The sequence below is a fragment of the Prionailurus viverrinus genome, chromosome D1 (assembly GCF_022837055.1).
Source record: "Prionailurus viverrinus isolate Anna chromosome D1, UM_Priviv_1.0, whole genome shotgun sequence".
Lineage (NCBI taxonomy): Eukaryota > Metazoa > Chordata > Mammalia > Carnivora > Felidae > Prionailurus > Prionailurus viverrinus.
Window position 1 is genome coordinate 11,655,474 of NC_062570.1, and position 21,601 is coordinate 11,677,074.

A 21,601-nucleotide genomic window follows, 5' to 3' on the forward strand; every position below is an offset into this window, starting at 1 on the left:
AAAAAGAAAATACTACGTATCAAAATGTATCCAGCATAGCTAAATCTACTTACAGAAATTTTAACGGTCTTAAGTTTCCCCTTTTACTATTAATGAAATTGGAAATAAATTAGGTAAGTATTCAACTTAAAAAATTGGATATAACAAATAAACCAAAAGAGGTTAGAAAAAGTAATAACAATGCATGTCTAAGTTAATGAAACAGAGAACAGCAAAAAAAAAAAAATTCGAAGAGTAAACGAAGCCAAAAGGCTGGGTTTTTTTTTAAGTTTCTTTATTTTGAGAGAGAGTGTGTGCAAGCAGGGGAGGGGCAGAGAGAGAAGGAGAGAGAGAGAATCCAAGCAGGCCCTGCGCTGTCATCCCAGAGCCCAACACAGGGCTCATACTCACAAACTATGAGATCATGACCTGAGCCAGCTCAAGAGGCAGACACTTAACTGAGCCACCCAGGCGCCCCTGGGGTTTTTAGGGGGGGGAAATCATGAAATAAAATAATTGCTGCATCATTCATTAAGGACAAAACAGAAAAAGTAAATGTACACAATACTAGGGAAAAAAGGATATAAGTGACCACAGATATACAATATATACAGTAAGTTGATATTCTGTCCAACATAGCTGAAACTCTAAAGGAAGTGGATGATTTTTCTAGTCAAATAATAACCCCAAAACTGGCCCAAAGAGAGAAAGGAAATCTGAACAGACAATAATTGTGTAACAAATTGGAAAAACAACTAAAGATGTACCATTAAAAACAATTCCAGATCCAGATGTGTTTACAGGCGAGTTCTATCTAACATTTAAAACCTGATCATTTCTATGTTATTTTAAATATTCCAGACCATTGAAAAAGTGGAAATTTTCTAACTGATTTTAGAACCAATAAAGCTAGTTGAACTTCATACCAAAGTATGACATTAAAATATTGACTAATCTCACTTATAAAAAAAGACATAGGGGGAGGAGCGAAGATGGCAGAACAGCATGGAAGTTCTTGTCCATAAAATACAGCCAGACCAACACTAAACCATCCTGCACACCTAGATAACTGACTTGAGGATTGACACAACAATCTGCACAACCTGAAACACAGAACCCAGCAGGTACGTGGCGCGGAGAGGTGAACTGGGGGAGACAGAAGCCACGGAGGGCAGGGAGCCGCTTTGCTTGCTGAGGTAGTGTGAGAAAAGCACCTTCCCCCAAAAGCAGCTGGAGAGAAAGTGAAAAAGTGGAAACAGCCGCCAAAAAGGGAGAAAGGAGAGGGTTTGAATTCCATGAAGACCCTATAAACAGGGGGAAACGCAGAGTCTGAAATGGCGCAGCTCGATACCTGGTGGTGCTCTGGTGAGAAGGGCGAATCCCCAGGAGCCGAGTGAAGTCCGGGGTCTTCAGGCCACATGGGGAAAGCTGGTTTCCCTGCTCGGAGGACATCGGGTAGAGGCTGTGTGCCCGCAGGCAAAGGCCCCAGTGGACCCGGGAGAACAACCACATTTGCCGGTGCTAAAACAAGGTTGTCGGGACTGAAGCCTGGTGCCAGGTGTGTGTTGTGATTTTCCATAATCCCTGAAATGCTGCTGCTACACGATCGTGTCAACTTTTTCTGGGGCAGGCTGGCACCCGACTGCAGTCTCTGGGCAGCAGGAGCAGCAGCATGGTCCCGCGAAAGTTCCTGGGTGAGGTCGGCACCTGGCCAGTGCTGATTGAGACCCTCCAGCAGAGCGGCAGAAGGGGTCAAAGCCGCAGTCCCTCAGAAGTGAGGGGTCGGGACACACAGCCGCATCTGACATAAAACTCAGTAAGGATGGGCCGCCTGGCAACCTGATGGCTTGGTCACGGACAGTGTAAAAGCAGGCAGTGGAAGAAAGCTGGAGACCAAGGATGGGTGCGTGATTGCTGGTTGAGGAGAGCACAATGTTTGCATACTGGAGGCTGGGTAGCTGGGTGACACCATTTTCGCACCTCCCGCGCATGCGCATACACACCTACAAGCACCACAATGATCCACCCCAGTATACTAAGCAGCGCCATCTAGTGGAGCACAGAGCCATTACACTAAGCCCCGCCCAACTGAGCAACCTTACTCTCCAGGAACACCACAGATGGCTCCACCTGCTTAGTTTACGGACTATAAAATTCTTCACAGTTTGACTTGTAGGGGAAAACTGTAATTTCAATTGTATTTCAGTCTGTTCGTTGGTCCATCTGTTCAATTTTCTTTTTTTCTCTTTTCTTTCTTTTCTTTTTCTTGAATAAAGAGAAAAAATTATTTTTCTTTTTAATTTTTATTAAAAATATTTTCCTTTAGGGGCGCCTGGGTGGCTCAGTCAGTTAAGCGGCTGACTTCAGCTCAGGTCATGATCTCACGGTTCGTGAGTTCGAGCCCCCACGTCGGGCTCTGTGCTGACAGCTCAGAGCCTGGAGCCTCAGATTCTGTGTCTCCCTCTCTCTGACCCTCCCCTGTTCATGCTCTGCTTCTCTCTGTCTCAAAAATAAATAAATGTTAAAAAATGTATATATTTTTCCTTTATTTTTTCTACTATATTTTTTCTTTTTTGTAAACTTTTCAAATTCTATTTTACTTCCATCATTCTATTTCATTGTATACATTTCACAAATTTTCAAATGTTTTCCTTTCTTTTTCTTCTTTTTCTTTTTTTTCTTCCCTTTTTTCTCTAATCTATTAAGCTCATTTCGGTAACCAGACCAAAACACACCTAGGAGCTAGCATCATTTACTTGATTTGTGTGTGTGTGTGTGTGTGTGTGTGTGTGTGTGTGTGTGTGTGTTGTTTTTAATTTTTTAACTTGAAACTTTTTTTTCCTTATTAATTCCTTTTCTTCCTTCAAAATGATGAAATGAAGGAATTCACCCTAAAAGAAAGAGCAGGAGAAAACAACAGCCAGGGACTTAACACAGATACAAACAAGATGTTTGAACCACAATTTAGAATCACGATAATAAGAATACTAGTTGAGGTCAAAAATAGATTAGAATCCCTCTCTGCAGAGATAAAAGAAGTAAAAGCTAGTCAGGATGAAATAAAAAATGTTATAACTGGGTTGCAATCTCAAATAGCTGCCATGGTGGCAAGGATGGATGAGGAAGAACAGAGAATCTGTAATATAGAGGACAAACTTATGGAGAATAATGAAGCAGAAAAAAAGAGGGAGACTAGGGCAAAAGAGCACTATTTAAGAGTTAGAGAAACCAGTGACCTGTTAAAAAGGAACAACATCAGAATCATAGAGGTCCCAGAAGATGAAGAGAGAGAAAAAAGAGTAGAAGGGTTATGTGAGCAAATCATACCAGAAAACTTTCCTAACCTGGGGAAAGACACAGACCTCAAAATCCAGGAAGCAGAGAGGATTCCCATAAGATTCAACAAACACTGACCATAAACAAGGCATATCATAGTCAAATTCACAAAATATTCAGGCAAAGAAAGAATCATGAAAGCAGCAAGGGAAATTAACCTACAAGGGAAGACAGATCAGGTTTGCAGCAGACCTATCCACAGAAACATGGCAGGCCAGAAGAAGTGGCAGGACATATTCAATGTGCTGAATCAGAAAAATCTGCAACCAAGAATTCATTATCCAGCAGGGCTGTCATTCAAAATAGAAGGAGAGATTAAAAGTTTCCCAGACAAACAAAAATTAAAGGAGTTTGTGACCACTAAACCAGACTTGCAAGAAATCTTAAGGGGGACTCTCTGAGGGGGACAAAAGATGGGGAAAAAAGCAGAAAAGACTAGAAAGGACCAGAGAACACCACCAGAATCTCCAAATCTACAAGAAACATAATGGCAATAAACTCATATCTGTAAGTACTCACTTTAAACATCAATGGACTAAATGCTCCAACCAAAAGACATAGCGTAACAGAATGGATAAGAAAACAAGATCCATCTATATGCTGTTTACAAGAGACCCAATTTAGACCTAAAGACACCTTCAGATTCAAAGTAAGGTTGGAGAACCATCTATCTTGCTAATGGTCACCAAAAGAAAGCTGGAGTAGCCATACATATATCAGATAATCTAGACTTTAAAATAAAGTCTGTAACAAGAGATGAAGAAGGGCATTATACCATAATTAAGGGGTCTATCCACCAAGAACACCTAACAATTGTAAACATCTATGTTCCAAATGTGAGAGCACCTAAAATATAAATCAATTAATCACAAACATAAAGAAACTCATTGATAATAATACCATAATAGTAGGAGACTTCAACTCCCCACTTACAGCAATGCAATGGTCATCTAAACAGAAAATCAACAAGGAAACAACAGCTTTGAATAACACACTGGACCAGATGGACTTAACAGACATATTCAGAACATTTCATCCTAAGGCAACAGATATACATTTTTTACCAATGCACATGGAACATTCTCCAGAATAGATCACATACTGGGGCAGCCCTCAACAAGTACAAAAAGATCAAGATCATACCATGCATATTTTCAGACCACAACACCATGAAACTCGAAATCAACCACAAGAAAAATTTGGAAAGGTAGCAAACACCTGGAGACTAAAGAGCATCCTAGTAAAGAATGAATGGACTAACTAAGAAGTTAAAGAGGAAATTAAAAAGTACATGGAAGCCAATGAAAATGATAACACCACAGTCCAAAACCTCTAGGACACAGCAAAGGTAGTCATAAGAGGGAAGTAAACAGCAATCCAGGTCTTCCTATAGAAGGAAGAAAAGTCTCAGATATACAACCTAACCTTAAACCTTAAAGAGCTGGAAAAAGAACAGCAAATAAAATGCAAACCCAGCAGAAGACAGGAAATAATAAATATCAGAGCAGAAATCAATGCTATTGTAACCAAAAAAAAAAAAAAAAAAAAAAAACCAGTAGAACAGATCAATGAAATCAGAAGCTGGATCTTTGAAAGAATTAACAAAATTGATAAACCACTAGCCAGTTTGATCAAAAAGAAAAAGTAAAATACCCAAATAAATAAAATCAAGAATGAAAGAGGAGACATCACAACCAACACAGCAGAAACACAAACAATAATAAGAGAATATTATGAGCAATTATATGCCAACAAAATGGGCAATCTGGAAGTAAAGGAATGATTCCTAGAAACATATACACTACCAAAACCAAAACAGGAAGAAATAGAGAATTTGAACAGACCCATACCAGTAAAGAAATCAAATTTGTAATAAAAAATCTCCTAAAAAAACAAGAGTCTGGGGCCAGATGGCTTTCCAGGGAATTCTACCAAACATTTAAGGAAGAGGTGACACCTATTCTCTTGAAGATGTACCAAGAAATAGAAATGGAAGGAAAACTTCCAAACTCTTTCTACGAAGCCAGAATTACCTTGATTCCAAAACCAAAGACCCAACTAAAAAGGAGAACTATAGACCAACTTTCCTGATGAACATGGATGCAAAAATCCTCAACAAGATATTAGCCAATGGGACCCAACAATATGTTAAAACAATTACTCACCACGAGCAAGTGGGATTTATAGCTGGGATGCAGGGCTGGTTCAATATCCACAAAACAATCAATGTGATTCATCACATCAATAAAAGAAAGGACAAGAACCACATGATCCTCTCAAGAGATGTAGAGAAAGCATTTGACAAAATACAGCATCCTTTCTTGATAAAAACTCTTAAGAAAGTAGGGATAGAAGGATCATACCTTGAGATCATAAAAGCTATCCATATATGAAAGACCCAACACTAATATCATCCTCAATGGGGAAAAACTTAGAGCTTTCCCCCTAAGGTCAGGAACAAGACAGGGATGTCCACTCTCGCCACTGTTATTCAACATAGTATTGGAAGTCTTAGCCTCAGCAATCAGACAGCACAAAGAAATAAAAGGCATCCAAATTGGCCAGGAGGAGGTCAAACTTTCACTCTTCACAGATGACATGATACTCTATTTGGAAAACCAAAAAGATTCCACCAAAAAACTGCTAGAACTGACAGGAGGTTACTGCAGAGGCTGTGGGAGGGGGGATGGGCTAAATGGGTAAGGGGAATTAAGAAATCTATTCCTGAAATCATTGTTGCACTATATGCTATCTTGGATGTAAATTTTAAAAAATTAAAAATAAATTAAAAAAAGAAAGACATAAAAGTTATAAATGCAACAATAGCAAATAAAACTACTCACTGGTATAAAAAGACTCAGTACATCACAGTCCTCAGTAGGGACTACTCCAGGAATATGAAGACAGGTTCGACATCTAGAGATCTATTAATGTTTAGATTCAATTAATCAGAAGAGAAAAACCAAGTGGTTGTGACAACAGATTCTGAAAAAACATGTGATATTTACATCTATTCCTAATTAAATTGATAATAAGGAATAAAGAAATACAATCATAGTTAAATGAATAATTTCCTAAAAGCAACACCAAATTAGGAGTTATCTTTTGGAGCTGGGGAAGGAGGGGATAGGCTACCAGAGAGAGAAGACACAGAGCAAATAAAATTGGTCACATTGTAGTTCTTTTTTTTTTAATATGAAATTTATTGTCAAATTGGTTTCCATACAACACCCAGTGCTCATCCCAACAGGTGCCCTTCTCAATGCCCATCACCCACTTTCCCCTACCTCCCACCCCCCATCAACCCTCAGTTTATTCTCAGTTTTTAAGAGTCTCTTATGGTTTGCTTCCTTCCCTCTCTGTAACTTTTTTTCCCCTTCCCCTCTCCCATGGTCTCCTGTTAAGTTTCTCAGGATCCACATAAGAGTGAAAACATACAGTATCTGTCTTTCTCTGTAGGACTTATTTCACTTAGCATAACACTCTCCAGTTCCATCCACGTTGCTACAAAGGGCCATATTTCATTCTTTCTCATTGCCAAGTAGTATTCAATTGTATATATAAACCACAACTTCTTTATCCATTCATCAGTTGATGGACATTTAGGCTCTTTCCATAATTTGGCTATTTTTGAAAGTGCTGCTGTAAACATTGGGGTGCAAGTGCCCCTATGCATCAGCACTCCTGTATCCCTTGGGTAAATTCCTAGCAGTGCTATTCCTTGGTCATAGGGTAGATCTATTTTTAATTTTTTGAGGAAACTCCATACTGTTTTCCAGAGTGGCCACACCAGTTTGCATTCCCACCAACAGTGCAAGAGGGTTCCTATTTCTCTACATCCTCTCCAGCATCTATAGTCTCCTGATTTGTTCATTTTAGCCACTCTGCCTGGCACTTAACAAATGGTGCTGGGAGAACTGGACAGCAACATGCAGAAGAATGAAACTAGACCACTTTCTTACACCATTCACAAAAATAAATTCAAATTGGATAAAGGACCTGGATGTGAGACAGGAAACCATCAAAACCCTAGAGGAAAAAGCAGGAAAAAACCTCTCTGACCTCAGCCGCAGCAATTTCTTACTTGACACATCTCCAAAGGCAAGGGAATTAAAAGCAAAAATGAACTATTGGGACCTCATGAAGATAAAAAGCTTCTGCACTGCAAAGGAAGCTATCAACAAAACTAAAAGGCAACCGATGGAATGGGAAAAGGTATTTGCAAATGACATATTGGACAAAGGGCTAGTATCCAAAATCTATAAAGAACTGACCAAACTCCACACCTGAAAAACAAATAAACCAGTGAAGAAATGGGCAGAAGACATGAATAGACACTTCTCTAAGGAAGACAACCAATGGCCAACAGGCACATGAAAAGATGCTCAACGTCACTCCTCATCAGGGAAATACAAATCAAAACCACTTTGTAGTTCTTTTTTTTTTTTAATTTTTTTAATGTTTATTTATTTTTGAGACAGAGAGAGACAGAGCATGAGCAGGGAAGGGGCAGAGAGAGAGGGAGACACAGAATGTGAAGCAGGCTCCAGGCTCTGAGCTATCAGCGCAGAGCCCGACGCGGGGCTCAAACTCACGAACTGTGAGATCATTACCTGAGCCGAAGTCAAACGCTTAACCGACTGAGCCACCCAGGCGCCCCAAAACCACTTTGTAGTTCTTAAGTAGTTGGTGGGTTCGCAGGTATTCATTTTATTATAATGCTTTATTATTTGCATATAGGTCATACATTTTATGTATTGTTTTCTACATAAAAAGAATATCTAAAACAATAGTGAACTTTATGCTAAACTGAAATTCTAAGCTATTTCCATTAAACTCAGGAACAAGGCAAGGCTATGATCAACATTATTAAATATTATTTGGGAGAATTAGCTAATGCCCCCCCCCCCATTAAATAACCCACATAAATATTAGGAGAGACACAACTTGTTTGAAATCGCAGTGCTTTTATAGCTAAAAGGCCCAAGGGACTCCATTTTTAAAAAATAAAAAAAACTTCTTTAACTGATAACTTGTTATGATGACTAGATATAAGATAATAAGAAAAATACATAAAAATCACTTTCTCTTCTTTGTACTCAACAAAATCAGTGAGAAACAGAAATGAAAACAAAAGACCCATTCCCAAGAGGGGTAAAAACTGTAAAATATTGGGGAATAAGATTTATAAGAGGAACACAGAACCCTTAGAATAAAATACTAAAAACACAATAGTCATATAGGGACACAGAAAAAGATGGGTCATTTAGCTATATAAATTTTTTCTTTTTAGTTTATGACAAAGACACCATAAGAGAAATGAAAAGAAATAGTATACAATAATATTTAGGATGATATATTATAGAGTTAATATCCTTAATATACAGAGAGGTCTTACAAACTGATGCCGTAGACCAACAGCACAATAGGAGAATGAGCAAATGACAGAAACTGGTAATTTACAGAAGGGAAAATCCAAAGGACCAATGAACTTTCAATCTCATTAGGTAATGGGAACTCAAGTTAAAGATTGGCAAAATATAGATTAAAGAATATCGATTTTCAAAAATAACCTGACTCAAATCTCAAATTACTAGTTGTATCACCTTAAGCCTTTCTGTGCCTAAGTCTCTTCATTTTTAAAATGAGAGTGAAAATCACAGCTTCCCACGATTTTTGTGAGAAAGAAAAGAGCATTTAGAAAAATAAAGCTGGGAATGGTGTCTTGAACAAAATAGGCAGCCCATAATGTTAGCTCTTGTTATTACTAATATAACAACTGAGGAAGTGGAGTGATGGGCATTTAATCCATTACCGGTGGGGCTGTAAATTTCTGCCAGCATTTTAGAAAGTCAACTGGCAATATATATTTAAAAATTAAAATATACTTATGTGGGTAGGGAAGGCAGGGAAAGGGGCATGAGGGAACTTTCTGGAATGGTGGTAATGTTCTACATCTTGTAGAAGTTTGGGTTACACTAGCGTTTACATTTGTCAAAACTCCCTATATACACTTGAGATTTGAGCATTTTGGGGTGCCTGGGTGGCTCAGTTGGTTAAGCATCTGACTCTAGGTTTCAGCTCAGGTCATGATCTTGTGGCTTCATGGGTTCAAGCCCCACATTGAGCTCTATGCTGGCAGCACGGAGCCTGCTTGGGATTCTCTCTCTCTCTCTCTCTCTCTCTCTCTCTCTCTCTCTCTCTCTCTCATTGCCTCCCTCCCTCCCTTCCTCCTCCACATGCATCTGTGTCTCTCAAAATAAATAAATTTTTAAAAGATTTGAACATTTTATTATATGCAAATTTTGTATTAAAAATATAAAATATATAGAATCCCACTCTATGATATGCTCGCTGAAGAATTTAGGGGAATATATACTGGTGTATGAAATGTACTTTGAAATGTATCAGAATATAAGTTGGTGCTAGGGGTTGAATTGTGTCCCACCAACATTTTTAGGTTGAAGTCCTAACCGTTAGTACCTCAGAAGTGACTTTGTCTGGAGACAGAGTCTTTACAGAAATAATCACGTTAAAATGAGGTCATGAGAATGGGCCCTGATCCAATATAACTGACGTCCTATTAAAAAAAAGGAGATTTGGACACAGGGACAGACATGCATTGAGATACAATGGTATGAAGAGACACAGAAGACGGCCATCTGCAAGCCAAAGAGAGAGGTCTGGAACAGATTCTTCCCTCAGAGAAACCATCACCACTAACACCTTGACTATAGATTCCTAGGCTCCAGAACAGTGAGACACTAAACTCTTATCTGTTGAAGCCACCCAGTGTGTGATACTTGTTATAGATACCCTGGGAAGCTGATGCTGCTGGATTGATGGACAGTTGGAGTTTGGATAGACAGGAATGTAATAAAACAAATACAGTACAAATATTAATGAGGGGAAGACTCCAGATGCCAAGTTCACTGTAAAGTTCTTTCAACTTGGTTGTATGCTTGAAACTTTTCAAACGTTGGGAAGGAAGGAGAGCATTTCAAAAATGTTTTCTTAGAACAGAGAACAGTCAATTCCATTACAAATAGTATCTCCATTCCTAGGAGTTCCGTGACTAGGTAATCCCACAGAAAGGATCACATAGCTTCAGATGAAGCAATCATCCGGGTAACAATGGCATTTAGACCACACACACACACACACACACCACAGCCCTACATGTGGGCTTGGAAATTCTATGTTGGAGATTCTCTCTTACAAAGCACCAGCATATCAGTATGTATTTGCTTATTTCACTCCTGTTTGTAGTGACGAAGAACCTGGAAATGGCCTGACTGCCCCTCAGTAGGGGATGGTTGGCTCAGTGGTGGTTTGTCTGTGGAATCTATGGTGCTGTTATTTGAATGAGGTAAATCTATATTATTTTCCCCCACCTCCACTCTTAGCCTCTGCCCTGTATTGTGCTTCAACAAAACCTATATTATGAAGAGTATTTTTGCTTTTATAATAAAGACAAAGTTTTTGTTGTTGTTTTTAATGAAAGAGGTCATTCCTCTGCTGAGAGTGTCACTATGGACAGGCCACCTCATCCTCCAGGCACGTTCCTGCACCTTTAGCTATTTGGGAGAGGGAGGGTGGGCACCCAGGCCTGGCTGAGGCTGCTTACCCTTAGGTTGGATGGTCGAAGCAAGGAAGCACCCAACAGTCAGCCCAGAAAGGTAAGTCGAGGGAAAGAAATGGGCTCATCAGTTCCTCCTGACAGCTGAAAACAGTAGGAGTAGAAACTGAGCTGAGGTTCAGGTCTGGTGAAGAAACTGGGGCTTGTTCATTGAAAATCCACATCTTAGGGGACCAGCAGAACAAGAAACGGTGGGTGGGTAAACAAGAGGGAAGATTCTAGAACCAGCATAGTCTGAGTTTGGAAATTCTGGCTGTCCCACTCCCTGTGAGGCTGGGCAGATGCCTTTTCCTATTCTGTCTTTTGTAAAATCAGGTTTGATGAGAAGAGTAAATGTAATGATGTATATGAAACACGTACCATAGATGCTCAGGACACTGTCATTATTACCTCTCTGTACGCACCCAATCATCGCAGGTGCTCGGTTGTGGTGACCACTGTTGTCATGCCTACAGTATTTCCCTAGTCTTTTCTGGAAATAGACAAAGGGAGAAACTTGCTTCTGCCAACCTTGCTCTCTGCTCCACGACTCTGGAAGCTCCTTCTGGTTCCTCTGCATGCAGCTGAGGAATAAAGCCCTTAGCTCAGATGGCAGGAAGCCAGGGAAAGAACACATCACAACCGTGTCCCCGTAATAACTGGTCTTGATTCCCCGACGCAAATGGCTCGTGGGTACACTGTGCCAATGAAGACATCAGGATTTGAGGATCAAGTTTAGGTATCTGGTCCAGGGCTAGGTTCTTATTGTAGTGTGTGCATGAGAGAGAGAGAGAGAGAAACAGACAAGGACATAAAGAAGGAAAGAAGGCTGGCTTGTTTCACAGAGTGAGGAAGCAGGCAAAATCATACTATTCAAAATGTTACTTCTGAAAATCAGAAAGTGATAACCCTCATGTGCATGCAGATCAGCCTTGGAGATACTTAGATACAACGTGCTCTGCTCTGAGAAGCCGGGTGGCTGCTGAGTCGCCTGCCTCTACCGCAGAGGCTGAGTCTGGCTGGGTGGCTGAGGCAGCAGAGGGCACACCAGCGGATAGAAGATTGGAGAACCCGTGACTCAGAGGTGTTTTATGCATCCCCTTATACTGGATGAGCTACTCCTGGCCCTCCAAGACAGAAAGCAAGCCTCCTGTGCCTTGAAGCCCCTGGACATCCCTCCCCTACCGCTCACCACCCTGTGGCAATCTCAGTGGCAATTTTACTGCTTTGCTAAACGCTTTCCTCGATTGAAGCAGAACACAGGAAGTCACGCTTCTTTGAAGAAACCACTCCTCACAGGACTGTGGACCATCTTTCCTGTCCTCCATAAAAATGTCTCAATCTCAGGGGGCTTGTAACAACTCGGCCCTAATCGTGAGCCAGCCTGTGCCTTGTCCCCGGTCTCCCATCACCCTTCAACACCGCAAAGATGACAGAGGAAGGGACAGACAGCTTCTGCTGCAGGATTGGAGTTTGGAGGGTGCCTCCCGTCACTCGTGCTGGGAGCTCGGACTCTCCTGGCATCCACATCAGCTCTGGTCTTCAATGTCACTGGCTTCCTGAGCACCCTACTCTGGCCTGTCACCCACCTTTCTTTCACAGTCCTGTGTTCCTTTGTCTATCCCCTTCAGCTCTGTGTTAATGCCTCAGTGACCCCGGTGGGCAGTCATTGGGAACTACTGTCTTCTGGAAGGTTGGCCAGTCTCTGTAGGCTTGGCCACTTCCCTCCCATTACCGGAAGCTGGAACCTGAAATTAGTCTGGTTTTATCTCCCTTGGCGAAATCATTGCTCCCTGGCTCTGCAATTCAAGGCTGCTGCCTTGGGTTGGCCCTTCCCATTATGTCTATTGCATAACAAGTGCCTTTGTTCCTGGCTGAGTGTGACATTACTCAAATGTGACAATGCTCCCTTTGTTCTCCTCCTCCCAGGGCCTCAGCAACAGCGGCTCCACACCACACCACCACACCACCGTGAAAACCAAATCAGCAGAAGCCTGCTGGAAATTGATGTGTGATGCCTGAGAAACTTGCTCCGGATGCTAAGAGATGCCCATTACTGGCACCTTCCCTTGACTGTCTCAGAATTGCTTGAGGGCCCTGTTGCTTTGTCAGCCACACCAGTAATGAGCTGGTAAACCTCACTAACCTTGGCCAATTGCACGGTCACGTCTGGACTCACGTAAGTTTTTCTGGAGATTTCCAAGCAAGGCAATCATTCAAGAGCTCATCGAGCCCATCCTCCAGCTTCCAGGCTAACCAGACCACCTGTCCACTGTCCAAGAAAAAAGGGCATCCATTATCCCTTCAACCCTCATAAGACCCCCTGTGAAGGAGGTGTTCCATTCTCATTTTACAGATGAAAACAGTGAGCCTTGGGGGCATACAAGGCTAGGAAGTGGTGGCACTGGTCAGGAACTGAGGGTTTGCTTCACTCCCCAGACTGGCCCTGCAGACTTAGAGAAACAAATTCAAGGTCCTCTTCCCCTCCCCTGCTTCTCAGCTACGCCTGACAAAGTGGAATAGGACTTGAAAGGGGAACCTTTGCCCCAAAGACAACTGGAGACCCAAGTCTCATCTCTGTGAAGCAGCTTCCTTATAGAGTGAGGGTGGCAGGGGCTGGGGCGGCAAGTGAGCATGACCGAGCTGAGTTAGCACATCCTCCAACTTTGGTGCGAGCACAGTCTCTGTGAGCCAGGGCTTTCCTCTCGCCATCCCGGTGTGGGGGAAGGAGATGAGGGGCACACGTGAGACGCAAACTCTCAGGTCTCTAGGTCAAGTCGCAGCCACCCCAACGAGGTCATCCAGACAGAGAGGCGGCCAGGCTGAGAAACCCAGAATTTCAGGCAGACGATTTCAGGGCTCCCTTGATGAAGGTCTCCAGATTTGCATCCCGCCCCTGCCTCCCTCTGTTAGGTGAGGCTCCCTGAGTTCGAGGAACTGGAGGACAAGGGATACCCTCCCCGCCTTTGACTCCCAGCCCTATAGGGTGGCTCATCACCAACAGAAACTTATTTCTCACAGTTCTGGAGGCTATGAGTCCAACACCAGGGTATCGGTATGGTCTCACTCTGCCAAGAGCTCCCTTCTGGGTTGCAGATGGCTGACTCCCCATGTCCTCACAGGGCAGAGAGAGAGGGAAGCAAGTTCTCTGTGATTCTTACAGAGGGCACTAATCCCATTCATGAGGGCCCCACCCCATGACCTCATCTAATCCTAATTACCTCCCAAAGGCCCCACCTCCCTTCATCTCACTGGGTGACAGAGTTTCAACATGCACATTTTGTGAGGATACAAATGTTCAGTCCATAACAGGCTGGAAGGTTTTCCTTTCCTTTTTGGTTATGAAAGCAAGAGCCACTCTCATAGCAGGTCTCTTGTTGCAGGTGGAGAGGGAAGCCCATCTGAAAAGCATCAGAGGCAATGCCTCTGACCTTTCCGGATACCCTCTGCCCCTCCCACCCACCAAAGTTCGGTTCCATCCTGTGGCTTGGGAAAAGCACAAAACCAGGTCGACCAGGGCTCCCAGGACTTGGGTAAGAGCAGGCAGGGGTGGCGGGGAGGTGGAGGCCGGGGCAGGGCGAGGGATGGGAGAGAGGAAGAAGGTGAGAAAGAGGAAGTGGAGAGAGTGGGGGAGAAAGAGCGAAATGGAAAGAGAGGAGAGGGAGGACTAATAAAGCAAGGACATGATAGAGAAGGGCAGAGAGAGGACACCCAGTGCCTCTTGCTCTATGGACCGCATTGATTGCAGAGCCAGAGAGTGTGAGATTCTGGCCCACTGCTCACTCAGACCCGGCTGACAATGGTTTTCCTGCCGGTGATACAGCCTGAACAGCAGAAAACAGAAGCTGTTCTAATAGTGATGATAACACTAGTAAATAAAACAGCTAATGTTGAGAGCAATTAGGGTTGAAAGAAAATCTCGCTGCACTGAGAGAAGCCATTCCATTGTCCTCTTGACTTCAATTGGTGTCTAGTGGAGGGATGTTCAATGCCTTAGAAAAAGTGGGGGTATGGGGCGCCTGGGTGGCGCAGTCGGTTAAGTGTCCGACTTCAGCCAGGTCACGATCTCGCGGCCCGTGGGTTCAGGCCCCGCGTCAGGCTCTGGGCTGATGGCTCAGAGCCTGGAGCCTGTTTCCTATTCCGTGTCTCCCTCTCTCTCTTCCCCTCCCCCGTTCATGCTCTGTCTCTCTCTGTCCCAAAAATAAATAAATGTTGAAAAAAAAATTTAAAGAAAAAGCGGGTGTCTTTGGGGTTTTTTATTTATTCATTTTAGAGGTGGGGGGAGTGCATGAGTGGGGGAGGAGGCAGCAAGAAACAGAGAGAGAGAGAGAGAGAGAGAGAGAGAGAGAGAGAGAGAGAATCTTAAGCAGGCTCCACACTCAGCATGGAGCCCGATGCAGGGCTCGATCCCATCACCCTGGGATCATGACCTGAGCCAAAATCAAGAGTTGGATATTCAACCGACTTGTAGCAGGATTCTCGCACACCAAGAGTTGTGACACCCAGGCTTTTCTTTCCAGGAAGCAACCTTATTCCTGCTGGCACCGGTCCGTTGGGCTCGTACCCGAAGAACTGAGCCCCGAATGCACGTGGAGTAGTTTTCTATATATTTTTTACTTCTTTGTCTCCTATGTACGGTAACGCACAAACATGCAGTCTGATTAAGTGGTCTCATGTTACAAGGTCGTGAGGAATGTTGTCATGTACGTATAGCCAGGTTGCCTTGAGGGCTTTTATTTTTCCTTAGGGAGGGGATCTTACCACAGACTGAGCCACCCAGGTGCCCCAGAAAAAGTGTTTGTGAGCTGGAAAGAAACTTGGTCGTCACTGAGGCTTTAGACACCCTCATTTTACAGACAAGTCTGAGAGAAATTAAGTGATTTTTTTTTTCAACACCACTAGGTGAGTAAAGAGCAGAATCTGACTCTGGGGAGTCTGGACTTCCGATCTGAGAGGTGGCTTCACAGGGCTAAGAGTCGGGGTGGGGGTCTGGGGCCTGACAGCCTTGAGTTACAGGCCCAGCAGGAGAGACTTTTTCTTTTAGAGTCTCCTCTCTAGAAAGGGTTTTGAGAACTGTTGTAATGGAAAAACAGGATCATCTCTCCCCTGAGTGTAGCGGGATTCCGTGGTAGCTTCCCCTTGCGGTGCTGGGGACAAGGACCGCGTTAGCCCAAGAGCCCAAGAAGCTCGGAGAGCCTGGCTCTCACTGTAAGGGAGAGTGCTTTCTCAAGGATTCTACCCCACACAACAGGGGCTTGACATCTGTGCCCACACTATGTGGAGCTGACCGTCTTTCCTTTCCCTGCCTTACCACAGATCCACGCGCCTTCCTCTGCCATTTAGACTTGCGCCATCCAACGAGGCAGCCACCAGCTGTCACAGCTATTTGCATTTAAATTCACCCACATGAGGGGCACCTGAGTGTCTCAGTTAAGTGTCAGACTCTTGATTTAGGCTCAGGTTATGATCTCACGGTGTGTAAGTTTGAGCCCTGCATCAGGCTCTGCGTTGACAGTGCGGAGCCTGCTTGGGATTCTCTCTCTCTTTCTCTCTCTGCCCCTTCCCCGTTCACAATCTCACTCTCTCTCTCTCTCTCTCTCTCTCAAAATAAAATAAATGAGCATTTAAAAATAAATCAGTAAATTCATTCACATGAAACAAAACGTAAGATTCAGTTCCCTGTCTGTCACATTTCAAGCGTGACCTGCAAGCCAGTGTCTGCCTTATTAGAACGCACAGTATAGAACGTGTCCATCATTGCAGAGAATATCACCAGACGCTGATAGTTTTAGATGCTATAGATAGTTTCGTTGTTTTTTGTATGCTGTTCTGTTTCTACTAATCCTTCTAAATTGCTGTAAGCCTAGCCGTTGGCAGTTTGCAGCTCCCTGGGCACCTAGACGGTATCACTTCGCATCCGTCACTGGCGGCTGAGGGCCCTGCAGGCAGAGAGGGCGCTGTGCCCCCTTCTGGAGCAGCAGGCCAGACGAAACAGGTGACTTCACACTGCCTGCCCCGGCTCATTGCTGGTCTCTTTCCTCTCCACCATCCCTGACTTTCTCTGTCACTCCCCAGTGTCCCTGGTGATTGCAGCTTAAACACCTTCAAGGGCTACTGAGGCTCCAAAGTCCTGCTGAGTTGAGCCGAGCACAGAGAATTTATCGCCAGACTCTGAATCGGCTCATTCCCGCCTGCCTTCCTCGTTTCCCCTTCCTTACCGTGACCTCGATTTCCAATCCAATATATGTGCTAACAATAAGGCAGCAACCGTGACACCCTGTGATTGGAATCCAAAGAGAAAAGGCCAGATTCCTGCTCCCCAGCCATCGTTGGCTTCTCCTAGAGAGAGGAGAAGGAGGCACAGGAAGGAGGAAACCACTACTTGCTTCCCCAGCAAGTGGGGTTTATTTTGCCAGTCAAGTGAAAGGAAACAGGATGATACCCATCAATTTCCTAAACCATAGAGAATGCTCATCTGTCTTTCCTTCTTTGGTTTTTTTTTTGTCCCAACTAAAACTCTTCCTATTAGCTCAGACGTCTCATTCATTCATTCACCGATTCATTCACTCCCTCGTTTTTCATAACCAGAGCTGCACGTCAGAATCACCGACCTTTTACAAAGCACACAAACCCAAATGATGGGCAGGCAAGCTGCATCTGAGTTCGTGAAGGGTGGGGATGGAGAGACATGGAGCCTGGGAGGGGTGTTGGGCCAGGGGCTCATATGTTTTGCAAAAGATTAAAGTTATTCTACTGTTACATCATGGGTAGGAAGCCCTGCAGTCATCCATTCCTTCATCATTCCTTCCTCTATTCATTCAACAAACATTCCTTGAATGCCAAGGACTGTGTTAGGTGAAGGGGAGATGATGGAGCTTATGCAGAGCTGCTTAGGATTGGCTGCACCTTAGAAACACCTGAGAACTTTTGACATTCCTGACACCCAGGCTGTGCACCCTTGGGGCAGGGACACAGGTTGGCATTTGTTAAGTATTACGGGTAATTCTAATATGTGGCTTAGGGTGAAAGAGAGAAAGCACGGGTTGGGGAGGATGGGGGTTCTCACTTAGCCGTGTTGGGGGGCACGGGTCAACAAAGCAGCACTGTAGATGGACACAGTGACAGCATGTGTGCTAGCCAGCTCAACGTCTCCAGTATCCCTCATCAGACAGTGACCAAGGCAAAGAAGATGGGCAGGGCCGACCCAGGGCAGAATTCAAAGGACACAGGTCTCGGCGCTGTCCTAAAGAAAGAAGAAGCCTACCGCAGCCCCTCGAGTTGGTCAGACCACAAGCTAGAACTTGCAATGGACTTGTCCCATTAACAACATGAAACCTGATCTGAAGCAAGATAATCTGTGCTCGGGGAGACGCCACCATTGCTGGGGAGGATGGCCGTGGGGAGGGCCAGGGAAAGACATCTCTCATCTCGTTCTACTATTTTTACTCCTTTGTCAACAGTTTTGCCCATGTTTTTTGTCAACGTTTCTGAGCACCTCCCAAGAGTCAGGCACTCCGTCAGACAGTGAGGATCTGGTCCCAAACCTCAGTGAGTGCATTGTCTCAGGCAGGGCACAGACTTGGTCTGTTTCTTTATCCATAATGGAGGGCATAATGGAGGGAAATCTCTGACATTCCAAAAGCTCTAACGTCATTTGCTTCTATGGCACTTTGATGAGGAGTTAAAATGGGAACACGTTCTTTGCCTCCTAAGCTGATTTTTTGAGTGGCTGGTGAATAATGCATATACTTTTGCGGTGTTATGAGTCCGGCCCAACTGTCGTCCACTTCTGGGAATCAAAGCAAATCCCAATCACATGTCTACAAGTAGGAGCTGAGCTCTGATGAGGGATATGCATTCTGCAGAGTCTGGCACATGGCAAGACCCCAGCCTATTCTCTTTCACTCCTCAGGGCTCCCGGACTCCAGTCTGCCCCATCTCAAAAGCAATGCAATGCAAGAACCTCTACTCAGGCATGCCCGTGCATTTCTACTTAGAGAGTTGTTTGTTTGTCTATGTGGCTGTGATTATTCCGAGCCCAAAGTCCAGCCAGTGTGCTTTTGCCTAGCAGCCTTTAGGGATGGCCCCTATTCCAGAAAGTCACATCAGGCCAGTGCTTCTTATAGTAGGAAAAGGGCCTTCCAAAGTTGAGGGAGGAGGTTAGAAGGGCTCATGTTCTGTTCTGCCTGGAACCAATTCCCTTCTGTTTTGTTGTATAGTTTTAACATTGCAAAAGAAAGGCTATGCTGTATGTAAGGAAAGGCAGGAATTTTGCAATTAAGAAAGAGTTGACTACTTTATAATTAAGCTGGGCCGAATGAAGTTGGTGACATTTTCCCATTTTCTACCTACAGAAGCAGAAATATCACGTATTTTACCCTATAAATAAATTAAACCTCATTATGCCCGAGTTTGTTCATCTGTAAAATGGGGGCAGAGCTACTTACTTGGCAGGATTGTTGTGAAGCTCACCGCGCCCACACAGTACCTGAACACACTCCTTTTATGTAAAACCTGAAACCCAGCATCCACTAAGGGCCAGGCCACTGGCTCAAAAATTGTAGCTGTCATTATGGTAATGAGCTGTTGGACAGCCATCTGGTCGCCCTTCCTTGTAGGAGCCCCAGCCCCGAAGGGCCCACATCATGCCAACAATGGGGTGGCCTGGGGCCACACAGACCCAGAGCAGGTCTGAGCACCGCCCTTTTCCATCTGTGGGGCCTGAGCAAGTCAGGCCTTCTAAGACCACCGGCTCTCCCTCTGGTGAAAGTGGGGCTCACTCTTCCTCCAAAGCTGGTTTGGAGGATTAAATGATTACATTCACAAAGTGCCTGGCCAAAGTAGATTCCAAATAAGGGGCCTAAGGTCATAAGGGATACAGGGTGAGGTTGCTGAAGGGATGGGGAGGGGGGCCAAGGGGCCGGGGGAGTGGGGAAAACTGGAAGGTAGGCTGAACCCAGAAGCTTCCCCACTCACACTCTGAGACATCACCTTGGAGAGAGATTTCTGGTTGTCAGGAACCTGAGGGAAGGACCCCCTCCCACTAGAAACTGTCCTGGAAAGTGAGAGAGAGAGAGAGAGAGAGAGAGAGAGAGAGAGAGAGAGAGAGTGAAAGAGAGCCTGAGAGAAACAATTACCATAGCCATTGGCAGGCAGATGCCGGATGCAGTTAAGACCCAGTGCCTTAATTGGGGATTAGAGGCTGAACTTTACCGACGCACTGCCTCGGTGGCTTTGTTAATAGCTGGAAAATTCTCCATGCAGGTGCAGTGACCTTTTGTGAAGTGACCCAGAGGCTGGCTGGGCCCCAAGGAGCATCCTGCCCCCAGCCAGACACTGTGGCGACCTCCCCACCTGCCTCTCTCTTTCCCGGCACAAGTCTGGTCTTGCCCTTTCCCACCTCCTGCAGCGCTGACCCAGAGGGACACAGAAGGTAGAAAGACTTACTAAGGACCTGTGCCTATTCGTATGGTGTCACTTGATGGAGCTGGACAGTCCTGGTGTCCCCATGTTTCTTTCCTTCCCATGGGCCATTTGGCCATCATTAGATTTAATGAAACCATTTTAAAACTCAAAACCTGAAAGTTCTCTTTATTTTATTTTTTTTAATATTTTTTTTTCAACGTTTATTTATTTTTGGGACAGAGAGAGACAGAGCATGAACGGGGGAGGGGCAGAGAGACAGGGAGACACAGAATCGGAAACAGGCTCCAGGCTCTGAGCCATCAGCCCAGAGCCTGACGCGGGGCTCGAACTCACAGACCGCAAGATCGTGACCTGGCTGAAGTCGGACGCTTAACCGACTGCGCCACCCAGGCGACCCATGAAAGTTCTCTTTAAAATGCAGGTAATAATAACCTGTCTGCCCGGTTTCAGGTGATGCAGGTGTAAAGTCCCTTAACATATCGTCTTCTTTGATTCCCTAATGATCCTGTAGGTGGGAAGGTCAGGAGATGCTCTTCATAGATCCAGAGACAGAACTGGGGTGTGGAGGATGGGCAGCCCCAGAGTCGAGACCAGGTTCAGGTCTCCTGATGCTCAGTCCTTTCCCACAGTGCCCTGTGGATGAGTTCCAGGTGGAACAGAGCGGCTGAAAGCCAGGGAGCTGGTTGTGTTGGGAGAGAGCAGGTACAACTGATCAGGAGGGGAAGGCTACCGCCCTTTTCTCCACTTGGCCTTACTCATGGGCCACAAATCTCACAGTCAAAGGACGTTTAGGACAGAAGACGTGGGAGAAGAAAGTAAGCCTGAGAGAATATTCAGGAAACAAGAGTCAGAGCTCAGGGCCAGCAGGAAAAGCAGATGGTCCTGCTCTGAAGCCCTTCGACCGTCTAGACCACTGCTCCCCACCCACTGGGCATGGCCAATCTCAGGAGCTGCACAAGGTGACCTCAGTAAGGCCTTCTTGACGGGGCCTCCAGAATGTTTACCTCTGACCTGGCAACACTTCCTCTAATCCTCCCGGTTCTGGGAGCAGATTAACCAACCAGCCACCATCAGGGGTTGAGACATACTTTGCTGACGTGCCTGGAAGTGGGATGATTCCCCTTCCGATTCGTGGAGCTCACAGCCTAAATGGGGAGCCGGGACAGACAGACATCAAAAGATGAGGGGTGATAACAAGATAATCTTCAATTTATTTGTGACTTTACCTAATTTGAAGGCACT

General features: G+C 44.6%; 1 protein-coding gene across 2 annotated transcripts in view; it reads right to left on the reverse strand.

Annotated features, from left to right (window-relative positions):
• The window catches only part of DRD2 (dopamine receptor D2), a 186,561-nt gene that overhangs the window by 84,975 nt on the left and 79,985 nt on the right, over positions 1-21,601 (reverse strand). Inside the window, exon 1 of one of the 2 annotated variants that reach the window (XM_047823990.1) lies at positions 1,331-1,664. The exons of the other annotated variant lie outside the window; for it this stretch is intronic. Within the exon in view, the coding sequence (XP_047679946.1) occupies positions 1,331-1,491 (161 nt within the window). The 5' untranslated portion in view covers positions 1,492-1,664. Of the gene's footprint in view, positions 1-1,330; positions 1,665-21,601 lie in introns of those variants that run through there. 2 annotated transcript variants of the gene reach the window in all.